Here is a 24580-nt window from a genome sequence, read left to right as displayed (position 1 = left end):
TTTGACCGTGCAGCTGAACGACCTGCCATCTGGACACACCCTGCCCTTTTACTTCATCTTTGTGCTGTCCCCAGTATCTGTGGGTACTGACTCCAGGACTCCACATGCCAAACCCTCCGCAGCTGGAGCCCCCTGTATAAAATGATGTGTGTGTTTGTGTATAGCCTATGTGATTCTGCCATATGCCTAAAATCATCTCCAGATTACTCACAGTACAGGGCAGTCTCAAAGTTTATGCACGACTCCACACAAAGCTGAACTTTACAGATCTGATCAGCTGCCTACACCCCACCCCAAGCATGAAAAGTAAACCCAAGTCATCTCACCAGGTGAGATACCACCCGTGGTCCTAACACTAAAGAAAACTACATGCATGGCAGGATACCCAGGAACCCACTGATGAATCTCCCCAGAAGCCCCCACCCACCCACTAACAAACATGTAGCACACACACAAACCATAGCTATTTTACAGTGACCTTGGGAAAAGGTAAGGTGGGCTTGCACACCAGGTCCAGTATTACCACGACGACCTTCTCAGAGACTCCGACATCACTTTCAATAGTCTCTACACCAACCAGGTCTGCTGTAATGATTCCTAGAGAGGATAAATACTATGCACCAGCATACAGCTATTTATTAGTCACCATCAAACACCCAGGAGTAATATACATGAAAGGATAGTACAGGGCTAGACTTGCTTGGCTCTTCTGTGTCTTAAATCATTAACCTAGATTTTGTTTTTATTCCAGCAAAGGTTCTGGCAACATCGTTCTGGTGAGAGGGAACCAGCTGGGGAGGGGAAGAGGCAGGGAAGAAGAGAATGAACATTCTGAGATGCCCTGATGGGAACTTGAAAGGATGCCTCTCCTGTAGGAGTGTGCTGGATGGCCTCGGCAGTTAGCCGTGGGCACACTGTGCGGCATTGAAGGGAGCAGTGCCACGGTCCACCTGGATGACTTGGTATATTTCCTCCCACACACACTTCTCCCTGCGTCCCGTGGGCCAGGATCAGGTCCAGGCTCTGGGGGTTTTCACTGCACTGGGTACCTACTTCCCAATCAAGTCTACCTCTGAGAACAGGTTCCAAGGACAGACCCCTCTCTAGCTAAGTACATGGTTTTAAGTGGTGCCCCCAACCTTGGGTAGAAAGTCATTCTACCTGATGTGGCATTCTCCCGAGCTTTTATTAAAACAAACAAACAAGAGCAAGAACTGACACACTCAGATTTTACTTTCTGCTGTTACCAAATAATCTTCATCTCAGAACCTCCTCCTATTCTGAGGCTCGGTCTCCTGTTGAAGAGTAGTGATGTGAATACTGAGTCCTCTAAGGAACGCCTAGATGAGCTGGCTCCACTTTCCAGGGTTAGCAACGTCACCGTGGCCTGCAGTTGATGTTGAGCAGGATCTTTACTGATCTTCAGCTCTCTCCCTGCAACACTCCACTGTCTCTAACAATTCCCAGTGAACCTCGCAGAGCCTATAGCTGCCCACTCTTCATCTTAGAAGATGGCTTCCATATCTCCCCTTGGGAAGATAAACACCTCCCACCCTGGAGAAGTCTTGACTGTCTAATGTTCTTATGTGTACTGACTTACTGGCCTGTTCTCTCATTTCTGTGTGATCGTGAAGCTGAGCCGTAAAAAGCTAAAGAAGGAAGCACAGACATACCTAGACTTGTTTGGTTTTGCATCTGCTTTTTTGAGAAAGAGTCTCATTATTGTTGATGCAAAAAAACCAGCTCTCACCTCAGAGGGAGCAGAGGTGAATCTATTCTGAGTCAAATCTAAGAGGTAGAGGCTTGGGAGCATGAGTTTTACATTGCCCTGGAGCTGACTTTTCAACTACAGAACAAAAGAGTTATGATGCCATTTCATTTACTCTCATGGAGACAACAGGTCGAAGGCAACCAAGAGCAGGAGAAATTCTAGGGGTTCCAGATGCTGTCTGATGATCCTCCTAGCTTTCTGGGTTAGTGGTCTGCTAAGCTAGTTTTACCCGACAGCCATGAGGATGATAGGTCAGACACAGGAGTGAGAGGTTCTTAAGAGAACTAAAGACAGCACAGGATTACAGCTCTGGATCTACATCATTCCAACTAATTATAATCATGAAGTCGGTCTTTAGCATAGGTATGACATAGGTTTAACATAGGTCTTTTTCTGAGGACTTCAGTTCATACTTCATAGTCAGACTGGCCTTGAACTTGCAATGTTCTTGACTCAGCCCCCCAAGTGCTGGACTAGTGTTTGATATGAGTCACCAAGCCTGAGTAGTATTTCCTGAGTGTCTGGTGGCAACTGGTTTTGTTGTTGATGGAGTTGGCAGCTCTTAATTACTCATCTCTGTCAGAGACCACTAGGGTAAGCCCGGCAACAAAACACAAAATCAGAGTGCCATTTTCCACTCTCAAGATCTTTCTCTAAGCATATAATTCCAAGAATTTTTAAAACAACTTGTTTCATTTCCTGGGTTAGGGATAAGGAGTTGGACAATGGAATCTTCAGAGACTAAAAACTGCTGAGGCCTTAGAGGTTGAAGAAATGAAGGGAGGTGATGAGTGTCCTGAGCTGAGGAAACATCCTGCCTGCCCCATGCTTACCAGGCTCCTTTCCAGAAACTACTTCCCCTAACTGGTTGTCCTAGTCATAAATCACTCCTTGGGTTTATAAACCAAATCAACACCAGATTACTGGATGGCCAACTTATACAAAATTATCTGTAAAATGTGCCCATTAACTCGGGGCTACAGAGATGGTTCAGTGATTAAAAGCATGTATTTTTCTTGAAGAGGACCCACGTGGAGTTCTCAGCACCCAAATCAGCAAGCTCATAATCACCTGTAGCTCCAGCCACAGGGAACTGAAGGCTCTCGTCTGGACTCCACAGGCACTTGTGCTCACATGTGCACATACCTACACAAAGACACATCTATACATACACGTGAAAAATAAAAATAAATCTCTAATAAATTTAAAAAATCTTTCCACTAACCAAGAGCATCAATTCCTCCCCTAAATCAGTACAAGGATGTTTTATGTTTTCCTCAATGAAACAAATGATCACTCTGGATTATTGAATATAAATCTTCAAAGCTTCTACTTCAAATTAAGTGTAAAAATATTTATGAACCTGGTTACATAGCTGTTGTTTGTTTAAGTGAAACCTGTCATAGTCGATTTTCATTGTTGTTGGTGTTTTAATTTCTCCCAGGACCAGATCTCTGTGATTTCAGGCTCTACTTCCCTTCCTTTCCTACTGTTCTGAAATTATCACCAGGTTAATGAATAGAAAAGTTTGCAGGCAGCCTCTTGCTTTTGCCACCTGTGACAACCGAGCCATCTGGACAAGCAAGTGGGTCCTTGATAAGCCAGGAGTAGTTTAGAAGACCCATAACCCAGGGCTCTCGTTTGCAGGAGAGGAGATAACCAGATTTGGAATTCCTGTTCACCTCACCATGTATCCAGAACTTGCTGTAGGTCCTGGTGTGTAGACACAAGTTAGAGAAGTCTTAGGCTTAGACAATGGCGAGAGGGAAACTGAAGGCTGAACAGTACAAATCTGTGCTGAGACAGTCTTACCAGAAGACAGGAAGGAAGACTGGGCCTAGAATAGTCACCTCAAGTGCTAAGATCTCAGGCCCAGGCCTAAGGAATAAAGGTATGGAGAAGGCAAGGGAGATGTCAGCCTGCAGAGAAGATGTCAGCCTGGGTGTTAGTTTGATAACTTATATTCTAAGGAAAAAAAAAAAAAAAGTCAGATGCAGGCAGGCCCATGAGAAACTGGAATTTAAGATAGGATCCTGTGAGCTTTGCTTCTTCAGAGGTTATCTTCGGGACCACTCAATCACCCCGTGGAGACTGAAAGCCATGGCCCCCTCCTAACAGCCCAACATCTGGGAAGCTCTGGAAGGTTTTCAGGCTATCAGCAAAGCTTAATGCAACTTACTGTCAGGGTTAGCCCTTAGCCCTTAGCCTCCCCGACTAGCAGCAGAGCCTCTGAGTATCTGATATTTCTCTGGAGAGTAAGGTCCCAGGCCTGTTTCTTCTCAGATACAAGCAGGCTCAAGGTCTAAATAATCTCATGAGAGGCACAACGTGAGGGAGGAAACCCACATTTAAAGGCAAATTCTGATGGTTAATCTTACTGCACATCAGTTTTATTAAAATACATGGCTTGCTTCTTTGAGGGTTGGCCACGCTGTGGCAGTAAAGCACATCATAAAAGCGCGAGGGAAAATGACTGTCACTCATTACATCTCATTTTAGCAGCAAATGAGCCAGCAGGGTAAAGTACATGCAAGCTGACTTTGGTTCTAGAGGAGAATTCTCCAAGAAGCAACTTTCTCCTAAGAGACCAAAAGAGGCAGGGTGGGGACGTAAGCTAAGCAAAGATCCTTCGCTGTGGAGAATGCCTTGTTTAGAAAGTACTTAGTGGGGTAGAGTCAGTGACTGTCAAACAGCAACAGAGAGCAACCTCTGCCTGGGGAAATGCATGTATTCCCTGTACAGCAGAGAGGCTTCAATATTCTACTTCACCTCAACAGTAATGGTTACAACAGCCTTTTATACAAGAAAAGGACTCTGGGCCCCTTTCCCTCTTCAATGCCACAGGCCTAGTACAGTCTGGATGACAGGTGATGTTAACAGGGAGGAATGTTATCCATCCTGCCTAAACTCCATTTCCTGCAGGCATGACAGTTTTATTAAAACACAGTTTTATTGAAACAATATTTTAGAATATTTGTCAGGGGAGACAAAACCTGACTAACCCAACAGAAGGGAGAAATGATTTAGTGTTGCCTGGTCTCTGCCTGGGAAAACAAAACATGGTTGTTATCTCAGTGCCCAGGACTGAGACAGTGGGCACCCTTGACACAAACCTGATGCACTTAGTAATGAGGAATGGGGTACATTTAAAAGCATAGCTGAGGTAAAGACCAGGGCAGGTGCCAAGAGCTGTAGAGAGAGGGACTTTGTGACAGATACCCGGAACAGCCAAAGACATGGGAGAGTACAGAAGGGAAAACAAACACATCCCACTTCTTGACAGCATCACAGACAGCATCCAAACAGCTGAACGATCTGCCAGAAAAGGCAGCTGTGAACTCTTGGGATAAACAGTCCATCTAAAGCATTGGAGGGCTGAAAATGTCAAGAGTACACAGCCAAATGAGGCTTCTGTGCTTGACGAGGAATACGTAAGAAAGGTGGAGCTGAAACAACACATCAAGCAACGATACAGCAAGCATTAAAAAACACAGCACAATCGTCAAGCGAGACTGTGATAAGCTCGGAGCTTAGACTGTGTTAGATCTTCCACCAAACACAAGACCGAGAGTGGTGCTGACTGTAGAAACCAGCACTACGGCATTCTGTGGGTCCAGAAAGGGAGCAAAACTCAGTCAACTTAGAATTGTTTTTCTGGGTTTATGGAAGACTCCCAAACAAGCCTGCTGTCTCTGTGAAGCTAACTTCATCATAGTCTGTGATGAGCTCAACTGTGTCTCCCCTAAAAGTTGTATATTGAAGTCCCAACTCCCACAAACTCAGAATGTGACCTTATATGGACACAGAATCTTCAGAGAACTAATTCAGGTTAAATGAAACCTTTAGGGTGAGACCTAACCCCATCTGACTGGTATCCTTATGTAAGGGAGAAATCTGGACATGAAAAAAGCATCTATCAGGGTAAGACGAGGAGAAACTGGCCTCCCACGATCATGGAGAGAAGCCTGGAATGTCTCCTTTCTCACAGTCCAACCTCCACTTGCCTCCAGCATCATGAAATTTTCAAAATACAACTGGCCTGAAAAACTCCACCACCACTATATGTAGGCATCAGCAATAATAATTCCTCTTTATGTATGGCCCAATGTGCTAATTCAGTTAAATACAGATTGGTCACAAGATCAAGACTCAGGGCACAGAGGGAAACATGATACATCAAAGCCGGAGCACGGCATCAACATCAAAACCAATGAAGAGAATGTACACTTTACGTGTTCATGGGATGAGTCACAGCCAGCAAGAATGGAGCCTCCTCCCACGTCCACTGCTGCCAGGTCTCAAATACTTCTAGCCATTTCACCAGAGCAAACATGCCGATCAAAGATTGCTGTTCCTGGCATGGTGGAGGCCCTCCATGTGGTAAAGTCACAGTGGACTGAGGACCGCCAGTGCTAATGACTACAGGCCTCCAGACTGTGAAGCTCACCTGACCTTTAACTACATCTCACAGCTGTTAGTTAGCAAGCAGCAGAGTCACAACCACATTGGCTTAAATAAGGCAGTTACGATGTCATGCTAGTCACCAGGAAGACCATTCTACTGCTGTGGCAAAAGCTTGTTTTATTTATTACTTATTTATTACTATTACCACATCATTGGACTCCCAGGGACTTCTAGACATTACTCTTTGTTCTTCCCATATGAGATAGGTCAGACAGACTTATTTTAACTTGGAGGCAAACTGACACTTGGAGCTGGGTCACTGTCCTGAATGTGAGTGACATCCTGGAGCAGACCCCTCATCCTTGGCCATCAGATGCTGGTTATGTACTAGGCTCTCTATGGACCCATGGTAACATTTTCTCAGTTTCATTTTCCTAGCATTAATCTGAATAAAATGTCATTTCTGACTGTCAAAAATGTAACTTCAGAGCCCCTCTCCCATGAATATTCTTGAGATGGACACCCTTGTGTTATTGACCTAAGCTTACCACTATGAAGGTTTTACATATGTTTGGTTCAGGAAAGAAAACAATAGGCACAATGGAGTGTAAAGCTGGGGGGAGCTCCAGCTGAGACTAGCAGTGTCAGAATGTAGGGCCATTTTGAAAATTTAAAGTCTACACTACAAAACAGGGATATCAGCAAGGGGTCTTACTTAAGCGGAGAGGTAACCTGTGTTTCTAAGACTCATTACCTTTCCTGAAAGAACCCAGAGAAGACGCAGTAACGTGCACCTAAGACCTAGTCAGGTGCAGGAACAGAAGCCTGAGTGAGGAGTGTAACCAAGATGATGCCGGGCCTGGGGCCTGAGAGGAGCTGCCAGATGCTGAGGCTATGCAGGAAGAGCACAGCGGGGAGGGCACATTTGACGGTGAAGGTCCCAAATTCAGTATTAGAGTTGAGACTTCTGTAAAGTGCTGTGTTAAAATGCTCTTAGAGCATGCGTTGGTACTAAAATATAACGTGCTAGATTTACATTTTCAAAAATAAGACTAGAAAATGCACTCATGATCAGAGTTTCAGAAGCTCCAAGCCTACAAACTGCTTTTAAGTCAGGAAGCCTCCCTCAGACTGTTCTCCATGGCCACATTCCTGTCCCACCCCTGCATATTTTTGGTGAGACCAGTTGCTCTGAGAGTAGAAAGTCTCACAGAAAAACTAAGGGGTAAGTGGTCAAGATCACGGGACAGAGTAGTCAGCATCCTCCCCCTATTTTGCTACTATAATTTATTCCCTTCATGATCAGTGCGTTTTTCATAAACCTCATTCATTAAGACCAAAGATTCTGACTCCACCCAGACCTACTGAACTGAATTCTTAGGGTGGCACTGGAAAGCTGTACTGTAACAAGTCCTCTGGGTGACAAGGAAGCACACTCAAGTTCAGAAACCACTGACAGTCACCAATAACATCTCTGTGTCTACGTCCGTCTAGTCGCTGTATTGGACTCTGCACTAGGAACTGCTTGGCATTCAAAAGCTGTATTTAATACCAGAGCAAGCCTCTTTCCCCAGCAATGCCACCCTCCCTGTGAGATCCCACACTGTCTGCCATGAGATGACATCCAGGATTGTTTCCATAGAGTTACTCGTGTCCTTAGTGCAGGGGGCACCGGCCTTCCTGATCTGAACACACCACCTTGATCCTACACTCACAACAGAGACCCTGCTGGTTACTGGAATTCATGACAGCACCTGGTTATTCTAGGTCACTGTTTCTCAAGGTGAAATCAGCAAGCAGAAGAATCACCTGGAAGACAAGATGGTGCAGTTGAGAGAATCATGAATTCCGGGTTAGCCTGGGCTACAGAGTACGCCTGTCTCTCTCACACAATTACCTGGAAGGTCCTGTTCCTAGTCTATTTAGCCAGTAAGTCCTAGGGATAGGGCACGAGAATCCACACTTTCAATACACAGTGGGACTGAATTTTTATGGCCATAGATGAAATTCATCTTGATAATTAACCATGGGTCAGATCACCTGCCTCTGGGTTTATGAGAACCCTGAGGTCAACTGAAACAAAGGGGGTCATTTTTGCTCTAGCTTGTGGCTCACTTCTTAAACATTTCCTGTGGGTTGTGAATCTTAAAACACCCACCTCACACTTTGTGTTCACCCTAGATTTACCTGTGAAGACTCTGGGCTAATTTTCTTATCAGACAGAGTTTTTTGCCTGGTTCAAACTTATGGGATTAAACTCCAGGGCTACTGAACTTTACAAAGCTCAGCCCAGATACTGTGAGACCATATTGAAGGTATTTTCTGTCTACTTTCCTTTACTTAAGTCATTTGGAAACTGTCAGTTTCTTCAAGCTTTAGCAAAATGGAAGCATGGGATTTCAAGACATAAAGGAGGACATGCAGATATCGATCAAATTGTGGATGTTACCTGTAAGTAGTGTAACACGTTCCACCTCCACACCATCCCAGCTTTAACGATGAGAATTAAACTTACTCTTAATCAAGTGTGCCATGCCTATGAGCTCCATGTTTCTCCACCCCCACGTACCTGCAGGCAGGCAGTCAAAATATTCACCCCAAAAATATATAATAAGAGCAGAAAAAGTCAGAATTAAGTGAGTCTTAATGCTGCTGGAAATAAAGAAATGGCTGTAAAACAAAAATAAAAATGACAAGTTCTTTCCAAAAAATATCACTGAGTTTTCTTGAAGCAACCCATGCCTGTCTTCATCTTGCCAAACATATGCCAATCCTTTTCCTACGAACTGTACTGTTTAGTTAAATTTCCTCTAGTCCTTTCTAAATTAAGATGCACAAAAGCTATGGATGAAAGAGACAGATGAGGAAGTGTGTGCTCGCTCTCACTCACCCACACATATCCCTGAGGTTTATGAAAGTCATTAGCTTGTGCTAACTTATCCTTCCCTGAATTTGACAACTGAGCTGCAAAATCCCATTTCCAGGACTAATTTAAGACAATCGCTTAAATAAATGTTCACAGAAGGAACATACATTTGTTTGTGCAGGTTTGCAAGAATATTTTTAATTAAAATATAATCTATATGCAGCAAACATTGTCCTTTTTAGGTGTACAGTCCAATAAACTCTGACAATGCATGCAGCCATGTAACCGTGATTAAGGCTGTTGAGCCCTGTTGCTCAACGGAGGCACCATGAATGGCTACTAGCATGGGGCTTAGAACTGCACAGGCCCCAAATCATGTATGGTCTCATCAAAAATTTGGCTGAGAAAACGCAAATAACTAAATCTTTTACATTTGTTTTATGTGAAATTACAATATTTAATATGAATTACCTGAAGTACAACAAAAATAATTTTACCTGAGTCTTTCCTCTTTTTTGGAACTATTAGAAAAAATTAAAAGTTAATGATCTCACTTGTGCCTCAAATTGCCTTTTACTTGCAGGTGGTTTTGACTTGGCAATTTGCAGGGAATACCACATCCTATTCCCAGTTCCAGGCAACTACCAATTACCTTGTATACCTGAAACATTTGATTCTAAGAGGTTTTAAAATACTTCCATTAAAATATCTACCCTGAACCTTGTAATTTTTCTTAAACATTTTGTAGAGGCCTTTAAAATAATTTTTATCACTCGTTTTTAACTTCACAAGAGTTTTAAAAGACTCATCTATAATAGTATTTGTTAATCAATATCATTTTCATTAACTGGCCTCGAATGCACTTGGGGCAATAAGTTGTCTTCCGAGGGATGTGCACAGTGGTCCTCAAATGAATGGAGGCTATTGTGCACACACACAACAGCATCTATTCACACATGCTTCGGTAGATCTGAGCCAGAGGTGGGGAACCTCCGAGAGCTTAACTTAGCCTCAGGAAGTGGAGAGAAAGCTTTATCTGTGCTCACAGGCTGAGTAGACACGCACAGCACTGAGCCAGCCGATGTGGGAGAAGAGCAGAAGGGTGATCTGGCCCGCTAGCTGGCCTGTGAGGGAGGACTCTGTGATGCCCGATGATAACAGCCAGAGACAGGCAGAGCCAGTCAACTGCATCCTGCCCGCCCGACTCATCCCAGCCCCGTCTGCTCCCTGTCTGCTTTCCTCCAGGCCCCTTCCAACTAATCTGAAAAGAATTATTATTTATAACAGGCATTCATTCTGCCTGCTGCTATTCATAGTCATCTTCACTTACTCTAGATTCTTTTTACCATCTGTCTGATTTTCCAAAACACAATAAACACTCTAGGTAGACAGGAGACTGCAGAGAGTCTCCCATAGGCTAGTCAAGGGCTCTACCACTGAGCCACACCCACAGCCCCGAGCCCCACTTTCTATTAGGTTATCTTGGCTCTGCCTCTAGGTTAGGTTCCTTCTCAGCAGTCAACTTTGAGCATGTCTGCCCTCCCCTCTCTTCTCACCCATCTCCACCTTTTCCTTCACAGTGCCCTGAGGACTAGAAGAACAAGAATCATCTGAATGTCTGAATTTTAAGCATTTTGCTATTAGTCTCCTAAGAAGACCTCAGCTTGTTTCTTGGGAAGCCTACATCCTATCATCCCTTCAAACTTTTTTTTTGTCTTTTGGTAAAACCATTGCACCCAAATTATAATGTAGCCAAAGGGAGAACTGTCAGCCATCAACAGTGTCCACAGTTTCTAAACACAGCAAGTGGCACTCACCTCACCCTCCTAGCCAACGGATTCCCACTGGGTCTTTTGAATGTACTCAGGGGGGATGGTTTCTACCATGGCTCCCTTGCTAGACTGGGTTCCTTTACTATGACCCCCATGGTCAGGTTAGGTTCCCAGCATCCACATCAGGAGACTCACAGCCATCGGTAACTCTAGTTACAGAGGACCCAAGGCTCTGGCATCTATGTGGTGTACATACACAGACACACATACATGAAATCATTAATTAGTTAGTTAATTAATTAATTCCTACCACAAGTGGCAGAACATAGGGTCTGGAACTTGTTAGGCACTCAACTGTCCGGGGTGTGTGTGTGTGTGTGTGTGAGGTATTTCTGATATAAACTAAGACAAGAGGATCACAAGTTCAAGACCAGCCTGAGCTACATTCAATCTTCTTGCTTTGGTCTCCCAAGAGCTAGATTACAGATATATATCATATGGCCATCATTCATTAATTTCAAAAGCAGCAAAATAAGTAGGTACCTGCATTCTCTAGAGACACAGAAACAACAGGAGATTTTAATGTATAAAAAGAGACTAGTTACAAAGAATTGCTGAGAAGTTCCAAGATCTGCCTGCTCCCTGTAATCTACAGACCTAGCGTGGCAGTGGAAACCTAAGTATGACATGTAGCAGACGTATGTGCAATCTTGGGGGATGGAAATCTTGGGGGATGGAAATGGAGGGAAAATGTGAGAAAGATCTCATGGAACTGACTGATTCTAATGAAGAGAGTGCAGCCTACTATTGTATGTGCTCAGAATACTCTGAAACTGAAGGGACAGATCCTGTCCCTTTACATAATTCTGACCATAACTTGGTTCCTTTGTTGCCATGGTAACCAACAGTCTTGGAACACAAACTTCTCAGAAGCAGTTGGGCTTTACATCACTGAGACATGGGCTCTGAAGGGTTTCTGACTCCATCACTTTGTCTCCACTGCTGGAGCAGCCCTCAGATCAGGGCATGACAGAGGCATGTGCATGAGCATGTGTGTGAGTGTGTGGTCTTCCAGGTTTGTTTACAGGGAGATTATGGAAAATGCAGAATAAACATGCCATCAGATGGTGGGAAGATGGGTGCTCGAATGACAGTCACCTTTCTGGAAAGCATTCTGGTATCAATTATTATGTCTATATATTTATGATCTTTGGTCCACTAACTCCATGGATCATGGTATGGTCTTAAGTAACCTAGTGATCATTAATCAGCCAAGTTATTGAGTATCAGTAGGTGACACCTAAGGCTATTTAATAAGAAAGTAGTTAAGAATATTAGAATAGCCATAGGTTATTATAAACTTGATATTAACTTTCTATTGATGTGAGAACCACATGTATTTGGATATGTGTGTATATGTACATATGTGCACAGATATACATATATACTAAGAAATTAGTTACCTTGACCTCAGAAGAGTGGACTGAAAACATACTTGACTCCAGTCACACTTCCCTGTCATTTTCAAATTTCCCTTTTTGTTTATAAGCTCTCTCAGCTACTGTCAAACAAATAAGAGGCACAAAGAAGAGATGCCAGAGTGTTTTTGTCTTTACAGAGGCAGAAAGTACAAAAGGGTGGACTATATAGAGTGGAAAGAATAGTTTCAATTAGAAAAAGGGATGGGTCATATAAAAACTTCCCCCCATAATATCATTTACTAATTTTTTCTTCTGAAGTTTCCAGAATCAAGGAAAACTTGAGATTGGACACTCTCAGCACCATGACAACCTCACCCTCCAGCAGTGACTACAGTAGCACAGAGGATTCTATTTATGAATGCAAATCCAACCAGAGCGCCTCGGTGGGCTACTACCCTTCTGAGAACACCTTTTCCTATGAGGACATGGTCTCCCGTGAGGAGACAGCCTCTGTGGATTCTTTGGTCCATTTCCTCCCTCCTGTCCAAAGCACCTGGAGGACAGAGAGTTTAAGGAGACTCTTCAGGAAACGAGATCGGGTGGAGCATGACCCAGAGCAGTTCAGCAAGCTAAGCATCACACTGGCCTGGGATATCGATGTGGACTCTGACCATGCAGACTCTCTTGCTAATCTGGATCTAAATGCCCATAGCCAGTGGATGAATAAGTGGCCAGAAGACAAGACAAAACTGACTCCCTGCAAACTGGATAACCTAGTACAGAAACTTGAGATATTTCTAGGAAAAGAAAAAGGTGGCCAGCATGACGGCTGTGTGCTCCCTGAATCTACTCAGAAGGAAGATGTCCACCTCAACAGCACTACCCCTCCACATACTGCTCAGGTCCGTCCTAAAGAACGTGATGTTTGTCAAGACTTGTCCAAGCACAGATCCCTGGAAAATGAAGATATCTGTCAGGTCCTAGAGGATCCTCCAAGGTTACTGAAAGATGAAGTTGTGGTGAGCACAGAGATGCATGCCTCCCAGGAGAGCAAGGGGCAGGACTGGGGAAGACAAGGTTGGACAGTGGAGCCTCACTCTCACTACCTGCTGTGAGGCAAGGTGGGCCCCAGGAGACTAGGACAGGGGGGAATATAACAGTAAGGAGAGGAGATGGGGCACTGTAAGAAAGATACTACAGAGCACAGAGGGAGGGAAGAGGGGTAAGCACAGCAACCCTCAACCACAACCACATAAAAATGGAAGTGTGTGTTCTAGTCAGTTTGTCTCGAAACTTTGCTATATTTGGGCTATTTGGGCAAATGGGCTTGGGTTCTATAAAGGAGTAGACAGCAGGCCCACTGATTTTGACACTACATGCATCTAACTCATCCTGTTTCCTCAGCAGGAGATACGACAGGCATCTGAGAGTTCCTTGGAAACCTCCTCCATGTCATCCTCTCAGCCAGAGGGTGCTTCCCGCTCACACAACATATTCTGTATGAACTTTCGGTGGGTCTTCCAATGGCTGCGGACACAAATCTTCTCCCGATGGAGGAGAGAGCACCCTAGCCAGGCTACCAACACCTGGCACCAGAAAGCAGTGAGAAATATACATTCTCTCAGAAGCAACAGAATCCAACCCCAAGAATGACTCAAGAATGAGTTCACCTGACAGCCCCAGATTTTTAAACCTTCGAAGCCTCTTGTTCAAAAATTCCTAAGAGGTGTATGTGTCCTCTCCTCCGCCTCACAGATGAGGAAATCAATACCTGGAGTACACAGTGGGAGTTTCCAATCTTCACATTCCTTCTGAACAAGCCACTTATTACAACCAGGGAACAAGTGTACCTGAAGTAGTCTGGTATCCTGGACCACCAGAACTGCTGTCTTGATGTTGGACCCACGACTAGGCAGTGGCTCCAAACAGTCTCAATGCCCACTGGAAGCACCACCTAAGCTGCCCCACCATGGTGGGAGGCTGGTCGGATATATACTGCCTTCTGGAAATGAGGGTTTGCATAATGAAAGAGTAAAACACACATAAACAAAATGGAGGCAAAAAGGAGGAGGGAGAGGGGATGCTATTCTTTTGGGAAGCAGACACTACCTAAGTTTACCAAGAGATAATTCAGCCTTCTGAATTCAACAAGCATATTTTCAGCCTGAGTCAAAGTAATTTGCTTGGAGAAGACACACAGATCTGTGTTTATTGGGGAAAAAGTCGTGGGGATTGTTGAGCAGGGGTTCCCATCTCCCCCAAGACTATACTGAAGAAAAAGCCCAATTCTTTAGGAAGATTTCTGGTTTCTGCCTACTCCTTTTAACCTCTGGAACTATGCAGCAATAGGAAGTATTCAAGCACAGCTCATTCATTCTAGTGTCCAATGCGTTATCCAACCAAAGCAGGTCCTCTAAGCCTCACGTGTGGGGAAGGGGTGAGGCTAGCCACTTTGAGTATCAAAAGGGATGCGCGGGAGCTGGAGGGCCATTGGGGTTTGGGGGGTAAGAATGTTACTGAACCTTTAAGTCTCCTGTAGAATTACTATAATTGTCAGGCACATGTTAATCTCATTAATCAATAAATTCTGGGATCTATTTAACCTTATGACTGAAAATATAAAACCATTCTTTAAAGTGTATCTCATCCTTGAAGGGAAGGCTCAGTTGCCTGAATTATCTGGGTGAGTATAACTTACACAATCACATTCTGGAATTCATAATACTGTAAATATAGGATACAGCATAATAATTTATCAAACTTAGAAGTTATTCAGCTCTCTGCAAATGCTAACGCTAATGCATTATAGACCAACCATGAAAAGAACCCCGCTACGGGGTTTGGGGTGATATATCAGTAAACAAGGGTAAAATCTTTTTTTTTCCAAGACTTTAAGAATACAAGACAAATTCACAGTTCAAGGCAGATATGAGTTCGTCTATTTAGACACAAGAACATCTTCCAGGCACTTTTAGTCCTAGCACTTGGGAGACAGAAGCAATCAGATCTCTGTGAGTTTGAGACCAGCCTGGTTTACATACCAAGCTTCAGAATAGCCAAGGTTACAGAGAGAGACCGTGTTTCAAATTCCCTCATAAGACAGGAGAATAAAAATGAAGTAAATGCTAAATGAATTCCTAGAGAATGCTAAGGCTCTAAATTCAATATTAAAGAAGGATGTAGTTAGGAGAAATAATTGGCTCAAATGTGAACTGCAAGTGAAGAATTTACACAGCACACATGGTATCTAATTTCAGGATGACAGGTGGGGTTTATGTTGCACTGCCTGCCAGGAGTCTTTTCCTGCTACCCCCTAACTCCCCAGCAAACAGAACAATGGTCAGCTTTCAGAAGAAACAAAATCCCTATCAGATAACACTGCTGAATGAGCCCGTCTTCAGCAGAGTGGGTGCAAAAGCCCTTGGATAAATTCCCTGAAAGATTATTAGTCTAGATCAAGAAGTTCCCTTGCTAGACAATTTCCGTCTTATCCCACATTTCAAACGAACCTCATGGATTTAATACCCTTTTATTTCAGTACAGTATGCTTGATAAAAAAAAAAAACTACTTCCAAGGCACGGACGGAGGGCATCTCTCCAGTTTGTGGCTTTTGAAAGAACACTAATCTCATTACCACAGCATTATCTGTTCAGAAGGGAATAAGAATGGTAATTGACTTGCATACTCCTTGTCTACCTCAATATCTATTATTTTAAGTTAAAAAAAAATCCTCTAAAATACAAAGAGCAGTCACTCCCCCTCTTCCCTGACCATTATAAAACTTCCCTTGTAAGCCCACGCTCAAAGAACAGACGGCATGTCAGATGCACCCATGGGCTCAGACTTTGGGGTCTTACGTTTTCCCAAACAGGAGACAGTTTATCAGTAAAGTGGCATCAGAATATTTGTACCATTATTGCAACACAGCAATTTCATTCACATAAGGACCAGAAATAGACACTGAATCCACTGTGTAAAGGACTGTCAGGAAACAGTATTTGGAGGTAGTCACTCCACAGGTAGAAAGCAGCCTACACCTTCAAGAGAAGCAGCATAGACTGGCCGGCAATGTTCAACCTGAATCTCACCACAACGACTGCAGTAGTCAGATAAATCTTAGATTGTAGAACACTCTACTAGACAACTCTCTGGAACTAAACATGTTAGGATCACAAAACACAAAATAATTTTTTTTAATTGAAAAAGACAGAGAGACATGGCAGGTTATAATGGAGACAACAGAGAGAGACATGAGGCCAACTGCTATTCATGATCTCCAACTGAATCCTGGATCAAATCCACAAAGCTAAACAAAACTTAGGTAAAGGATTCTTCATAACATCTGGAAAAAACAGATAGTGACAGTATATAATATGATTGAGTAGCTGTGTCAGTCATGGTTCTCTAGAGGAACAGAACTTATAGAATGAATATTTATTTATTATATCTTTTAGATAAAATATAACATGTATATATTCATTAGAATGGCTTACAGGCTGTGGTCTAGCTAGTCCAACAATGGCTGCCTATGAACAGAAGATCCAAGAATCCAATAGTTGTTGAGTCCACAAGGCTGGATGTCTCAGCTGTCTTCAGTAGAAGCCAGAATCCTAAAGAAGGCGGTTCTAATGCCAGTAACAAAATGGACTTGCCAGCAAGAGCAAGAACAAACAGGCAATGACCAAACTTCCCTCTTCCAGGTCCCACTTCAAAAGATTTGAAGTAAAGGTGTAACTTTCTACCTCAAGAGATTCAGATTAAAAGTGGGTCTTCCCACTTCAAATGACTTAAGGGAAAAAATCCCTCTCAGGTGTCCTGAGTCGCATGGGCTTTAGTTAGCTCCAGATGTAGTCAAGTTGACAACCAAGATGGCTGCACAGGTGTTACCAACTGACGATATGGTTGAATATTTACTGTATAATAACACCAAGGCTACATAAGAGAACACTTTTGATTCTTTACAAATAAGAAAATAAGAAAGCTAAGACCAGGAAACCACTAAGAAAAATAAACTCTAAGAAGTAAGGAGTCCAGTTCTCTATGCCTAACATTTTCATGACACAGTATCTTAGTCATATATCTACTTAAAATAACTAACATTTAAAGCACTGGAACATGATATTAGCTGCTAAGGTTATATAAATGGGACAGTTTTTTAGACTCCCTCATTCATCCTGGGATCTGTCTTGGATTCCTTGGCTCCAAGGAACGTCCAGTCAGTCTCATGCACAGTCAGGGGTGTTCAATTCCTAACTGGAGCTCACGAACGGGTCTAGCTGAGAGCAGAATGGCATCCCAGGGTTGTTCTAAAGCAAGAGCTCCGCTTGCTTAGCTTCGCTGAGGTCAGAAGAGTTTTGCCCACTAGAGACAAGTTCCCTACCTTTCAACGACCTCACATTGCAAGGGCTTGCCATCTCCTCTACCTTGGGAAGTTCTCGCTGTACAGACCTCTCTGCTCCTCACCATGCAGGAACAGGTCTGAGAGCTCCTGAACGTTGTTTTGATGTTTCCTTTCCTTCTGGAGCAGGACAGCATCAAAAGTGCCTGGATGGGAAATAGTGCACACAGGAAGCACAGGAAGCACAGCGAGCTTAGGCCCTGTCTGAGACAAACGTGCACGTCAACATTCAATGAACACTCTGCCAGCAGTGAACATCCAGAAACTCTCGACAATTTTATCTTTTCATCCCAGGTTAAAGAAGAGAGTTATTAAGACTTCCTGGCTTTGGCCCCTGGTCCTCTAAACTTGCTGTGAATTCTGAGGAAATTAACCTCTCTGTGCCTTCTTTTTCTTCATCTATAAGCTGTAATACTACAGCACTAACCTTTAAAAGAAGAAAGTAGTAATGAGTACTTAGTACAAGGATTAATGGCACATTATGTTTACAGAGTTTAAGTGCTGCTAACTGTTGTCAACATAACACTCTTTATTCTAAGAAATCTCTCACAACTCCTGGTGGCCACAGAAGAAAATTCAAGTAAAAGGGCACTGCACTTCTCTACAGTGCCTCCTCACACCGACCTGAGATCAGAGCATCCATAGCGGCAGTTTCTAGGCGCTCCTGCCAAGGCTCATGCTCTTTCACCTATCAGGAACTTCCCCCACCCTGGCTACATCTTCAGTCCACACTGCTTCTCCTGTTTTCAAATCCTATCCTTCAAGCACAGGCTATATTCAAGCCATGCTACAGAAGAGAGCCAGCGAGGCCTGAGGCTTAACCCCACCCCTTGTGTCCCCAAGCACTTGTTTTTGGTGTGTAAATGCACATTTTACCCTGACTTGTAGAAATCAGAGCAGAAACACATGCCCACACCTCTCTCTCCCACCAGACAAAGGCTCTGATGTTCTGCTTATCTCTGCATGCTCCAAAGCCCCTGACCCAGTTTCTCATACAGAGGCTCCATGATAAACCTTTGGTAAAATGAATGGTTAATCTGCAGGAAACAATTTAAGTCGATAAGATCTAGGATGGAATGTCACTTCCTTTCATAACCTTTAGCTGGCTTCTGTGGGGGAGTGTCTCTGCGTCTCGACCACATGACCTATATAGCTGGACTGGGGGTGGGGAGATTCATGGCCGACAACTAGGGTCGGTGCACTCACATGTGTACACTTGTTGTGTGCATGAATCTGTCCTGTGCTAGCCCTGTACAACCCAAGACCACCACTCTAGGTGGTTTCAGGATTGTTCCAGCTGGTGGAGGGGGAAGTATGGGCGTCGGGGATTGCCCTCAGCCCTCATGGAGGTTCCTGGCCTTTTGGTTCAGCTTGACCCTCAGACTGTGAAAGGCCCTTTCCAAGGTGAATCCTGAAGGTTTTCACATCAGTGTCCCTTTCACTGTCTCAAATTTTACTGTCTCAAAGATTCCCCACCCATCCCCACCCCTGCCTCCAGCTTGGTGCTAAAAGGCTACCTGACATCCCCAAGTCAAGAAGGCTGAGAGACCTCAGGGACAAGCTTTATGCATGCATGGGTCAGAATGCACTTGGCCATGAGCTAGATGTTAATGATTCAACTATTAAATCGTGCCTAAAAAGAAACACATAAAACAAGATTAGGTACTAATTTGGTTGACAAAAAATGCCGTGACCAGAGGCTGGCAGGAAATTAATTCTGTATTTCCTCTAGGAAAAATACCCAGTTATTTCAGGTTCATGCCAACTTTACAGAGCATGAGGTGACAAGAGACAGGAGTCCAGAGAGCAGAATCCCACCACAGACACTTTTTTCCCTTTTCGGTGCTATCTCAGGAAACAACACCCAGCCCTCAGAGCCTGCACTACTCTTGGGCCCCAGTTTGCTATCTCAGCCTTTCTGGATCACTCAACCTTACAAAGGAGAGCCACCGGGCCCAGGGGGTTGCGTGGGTTAGGGGGTGCGTGCTGTCTTCTCCTGTGAGAAGGCTAATGACTGAGGCCTGCCATTCTTATCATTTCCTGCTTGGAGCTTGGGTGTTAACCTTTCCCAGACACACAGGAGCCCCAGTGTGGGTGAAAGGGCTCTGAAAGGGCTGTTCTGTGTCGGACTCAGGCAAAACCAATACATAGCACAGCAAGGACCCAGTTTGACACGAAGGTGTCTATTCTGCTTTCCAGGAGACCTTTGCATGCATCCAGGTGCCACAGAATGTAAACAGTCATTAAGATAATTGGCCAAGGAGCTACAGAGGGCTCAGGTTCAGTTCCCAGCACTGACATGGTAGCTCACAACCACCTGTAACTCCACTTCCAGGATATCTAAAGCCCTCTTCTGACCTCTATGGGCACCAGGCATACATGCGGTATGCATACATATATACACAAAGGCAAAGCATTCACATACATGAAATAAACATAAATCTTTAAAAAAATTCTAAAAAGATAATTGGTCAAGCAGGCAACATGGCATGCACCTGCAACCCAGCAATGAAGGAAGCTGAGGCTGGAAATGTGTTAATTTGAGGACTTATCCCAGCCTCAAAACCCCAAAAACAAAAGACCTCAGATAAGCTTTTGATGCCAGCCATTGACACATACTCTGCTTCTGAAGTGACCTTATAATACTAATATATGTAATATATTATATATAATTTTAATATATAATCTTTTTCTTTGCAGAGCTGGGAACCAAACAGGGCCTTGTGTACACTAGGTAAAACCTGGACTGCACACACAGCCCAGTAACAGGGTTTTTTGTTGTTGTTTTGAGACAGAGTCTTACTATGTAAGCCAGTCTGGCCACGTGCTCACTATCCTCCTGCCTCGGCCTCCCACGTGTTAGAATTACAGGCATGCACTACCATGCCTGGCTCCTCTACTACTGGTTTTTCTTGTTGAAAAACCCCAGATGCATTCCAGTTGCCCATGGCTCCCTTTGCCTAGTTTATCATATAAACTCCTTTCTGTCTCATGATATGAGGACCTACCTGCTCATAGCTCAAGGTACACTTCCATGCATAAGTCACTAATAACTGTGTTTCTGCACAGTCCTGGAGCTGAGTCTTTGTTGAATCCCTTGACACCTTCTGCCTTTGGCAGCCGGTTCTAACACAATGTATTCTCCTAAAACAATGTATTCTCCTAGAATTCAAGGTCTCACTTGTCTAAGCAAATATACATTGTACGGTTTTCAAAAATTATGAAGAATAAGGCAACTCAGATTCCACTAAGTTATCCAAAACCTTTAAGAATGCCTCAGAAGCCACATGACTCCTGGACAGAGCTAACCTCCTCCAAGAGTAAACAATTTCAGTGCCCAGGCACAGGAATCTGGCTTCCTTGCGTCATTCAGGAATCCCATGCTCAAAATGAGGGACATTAGTGGAGGCTTCTGCCCTATGTCCTAGCTCTCTAAGTCTAATGCTCACTTGTTGAACAAAACTGCCATCCATGCACACAATGACTGAAAAGCTTCCAAGCAAGCTGAGAGGCCACGGCAGGGGTAGGTACCAAAAAACAAGGGTCAGAAAAGTTAGGTCCCAAGTAAATATAGTACAAAATGCCCAGAATAGCCCAGAAAGACAGCTGCTGACCTTTTCCTCTAAAATCTGCATATCACAGTGCCAAATGCCCGATAACACTCTAAGGCCAAGCCAGAATTACTACTACAGAGGGAAGATATAAAGTAAAATCCACACAGACAAGCATATCTGACAGTGCCATGACATTTGAATTTGGGTACAAATGTAAAGAGGGAGGACATTATTGTACTATAGTTAGCAATGGATTATACACCACAAACTCAAAGCTGCCATAATTTCTACAGATACCTCCTGAAAGAAAAATGTGCACACAGCAGGCAGAGTCTCTTTCCTTGGATTGTGATGCACAGATGTATGAACTGGGCTAAATGGGGGGGGGATTTACAAACCCACTTAAATCTATTCTCTATTTTTGTACTTCTCAAGCAATGGAAGGCCTTGGCTTACTGGAACCCTGATGTGGGGACCACTCACCTCCAAAGGAAGGAAGGGAGGGAAAAAAGGAAGGAAAGAAGAAGGGAGGGAGGGCAGGAGGGAGGGAGGGAAGGAAGGAAGGAAGGAAGGAGAGGGAAGGAGAGAAAAAGAAATTCACATTTGATACCTGTCACACAGAAAGCATGGTCTTCTAATAAAAGAAATAAATGCATTAAGACCTAAGACAGACAGACAGACAGTCTCTCTCTCTCTCTCTCTCTCTCTCTCTCTCTCTCTCTCTCTCTTTAAACATGTGGGAGGCTGTTTCTTTCTCTGTCTGTAGTAATACTCCAACACACTTGTCTCATACAGACAAAAAGGGATTTTCTTTTTTTTTTTTAACTTTTTATTAGGTATTTTCCTCATTTACATTTCCAATGCTATCCCAAAAGTCCCCCATACCCTCCCACCCACTCCCCTACCCACCCACTCCCACTTTTTGGCCCTGGCGTTCCCCTGTACTGGGGCATATAAAGTTTGCGTGTCCAATGGGCCTCTTTCCAGTGATGGCCGACTAGGCCATCTTCTGATACATATGCAGCTAGAGTCAAGAGCTCCGGGGTACTGGTTAGTTCATAATGTTGCACCTACAGGGTTGCAGATCTCTATAGCTCCTTGGATACTTTCTCTAGCTCCTCTATTGGGGGCCCTGTGATCCATCCAATAGCTGACTGTGAGCATCCACTTCTGTGTTTGCTAGGCCCTGGCCTAGTCTCACAAGAGACAACTATATCAGGGTCCTTTCAGCCAACGCTTGCTAGTGTATGCAATGGTGTCATCGTTTGGAGGCTAATTATGGGATGGATCCCTAGATATGGCAGTCTCTAGATGGTCCATCAAAAAGGGATTTTCTAATCACTACAACTGTCCCAAGATTTGAAGTTCTAGAAAAGACTCCTACAGCTTTGGTAAAAGAAGTAAACGGCTCCTGACTTTCCCAAACTCTACCCACACCCACGAATGTCCACTTACAGAAGTAAACAGATCAACTAAAATCCCATCGGCTTTTCAAGAGCAGCCTAGGTGTCTGATGGAGAGATCTTAAGGAAAGGCTATGGAGAATCTCGGCAGTTACAAAATGGCAGATCTTCCATGCTGACCAGAGAAAGCGCCAGGCAGAGAACGGTGACCCATCCTGGTGAGAACCATCTCTCAGGAGTACAGGTGACAATCTCCCTGTATGGGCCTTGAACTGGCTCTGATTCTGGGATTTTCTTTTCAAATTCCTAATACCTGTGTAGATGTTACCAAAGTCCCAACACAAAAATCTATAATCCTAAATATTCTAAAATCCAATCCTCAGCACCACTCTCAAGAAATTCTAAGGGTTGGTTCTAAGTTCAATTCCCAGCAACCACATGGTGGCTCACAACCATCTATAATGGGATCTGATGGCCTCTTCTGCTGTGTCTCTGGAGACAGCTACAGTGCACTCATGTAAATGAAATAAATAAATCTTTAAAAAAAAAACAAAAACTTTAGAAACACTTCAGGTTAAAGACATGAGATCTTTACTTTTGTTTTTTTATTGTTGTTTTGGTAAAATGTATTTCATATTAATTATGCTCACTCCACAAAAAAAAAAAAAGTCAGGAAATAGACATGTCAATTCTAAGGAACAGAGTGACAGTGAGTGCAAGGGGGTTATAAAGAAAAGGGCAGATAGGACATAGTCATGGGATATGCTTTCCTTGGGGGTGGGGCAGAATTGACACTATGTCAGGGGCTATACTCTAAGGCTGCACTCTGAGGCTATACTCTGTCACAGGCTACACTATGTCAGAGGCTGCACTATATCAGAGGCTACTCTATGTCAGAAGCTACATACACACTATGTCTGAGGCTGCACTCTGTCAGAGGCTGCAAATTGCAGGCTCACAGCAAAGCGCTATATGGACACACAGGCAGGCCTGTATGGGTGGAAGACATCCCAATGTTACAGCCGTTCTTAAACCATTTAAGAGAAGGCAAAGACATAGCTAGACAGGGGGCTCCACCTCATTCTTACAAGTGGCTCCGGCTATCCCCAAAAGTGGTATAACCAGGTACAACAGGCTACACCCAGCCAAGAAAGCAAGAATCAATATCATATAGGAGGGACAAAGGCATTACCTGTGCTCTTAGGCACATGATGCTACTACATCAATACTCAACTGGCAGTAATGCCTCCCAAGCCCAGTGGACAAATATCACATGGGTTTTGATGCTTTCCTGTGCTGCTCCTGCCGTCAGGCTCAGGACAGCCATAATGAGTAAGTGAAAAACACAACTGAACACTTATTTTTATTCTGTTAATTCCATGCATACCAATATTTCAATTTTCTTCTGGAAATGGGGTCCAAAGCAGCCTCAAAAACAGAATCCTCTTGTCTCAACCTCCCAAGTACTAGGATGATAAATATACCATGACACACCCACCTTGATGCTAATATTTGGTGTTTGTTGCTGTTGCTGTCATCTGAGACAGGGTGGCTCTATGCAGCCCTGGCTGTCCCGAAACTTGTTATGTAGGCCAGGCTGAGTAACTCACAGTTACTGCTTCCCCAAATACTAGGAACAAGACATGAACCACTCTACCAGGCACCGCTAGTATTTTAATTGGTGCTCTTAAATACATATTTCTTCAATATCTAAACAATAAAACAAACCCAACATTTAAAAGGCACGGTCTTAATTGCATGACTAGAATGTGGGAACTGAGAATTGAAAGACAGACATAAGGAGATCTCTTACAGAAGACCTCCTTCATCCCTCAACAGAAGAGGAGAGGAAACACAAGAAGACTCGAGTACAGAACCCCGATTTCTACTTTACCGATGTGAAACCCCAGGATGCTATCACCACAGCCTTTAGCTTTGCACAAGTGTTAGTCCTGTATGTTAGTCTTGCCACTGTCTTCTGTCAGCCTAC

General features: G+C 43.8%; 2 protein-coding genes across 20 annotated transcripts in view; one reads left to right on the top strand and one right to left on the bottom strand.

The window, feature by feature from the left end:
* Ppfibp1 (PPFIA binding protein 1) overlaps positions 1-24580 on the bottom strand; it is a 136780-nt gene that overhangs the window by 62938 nt on the left and 49262 nt on the right. The gene's annotated exons all lie outside the window — the stretch shown is intronic.
* C6H12orf71 (chromosome 6 C12orf71 homolog) lies at positions 11734-14839 on the top strand. 6 transcript variants are annotated; one of them, XM_021164022.1, is made up of 3 exons: positions 11734-11848; positions 12553-13253; positions 13642-14839. In XM_021164022.1, the coding sequence occupies exons 2-3, from the start codon at positions 12597-12599 to the stop codon at positions 13885-13887; spliced, it is 903 nt and encodes a 300-aa protein (XP_021019681.1). In that variant the 5' UTR covers positions 11734-11848; positions 12553-12596; the 3' UTR covers positions 13888-14839. The 6 variants fall into 6 exon arrangements, with proteins under 6 accessions (XP_021019681.1, XP_021019680.1, XP_029334824.1 ...); XM_021164021.1 differs by having other exon boundaries at positions 13639-14839; XM_029478964.1 differs by having other exon boundaries at positions 11811-11868; positions 13642-13887.

The sequence above is a fragment of the Mus caroli genome, chromosome 6 (genome assembly GCF_900094665.2).
Source record: "Mus caroli chromosome 6, CAROLI_EIJ_v1.1, whole genome shotgun sequence".
NCBI lineage: Eukaryota > Metazoa > Chordata > Mammalia > Rodentia > Muridae > Mus > Mus caroli.
The sequence above is the reverse complement of the archived record's forward strand: the minus strand, read 5'-3'. Positions and strand labels throughout refer to the sequence as shown.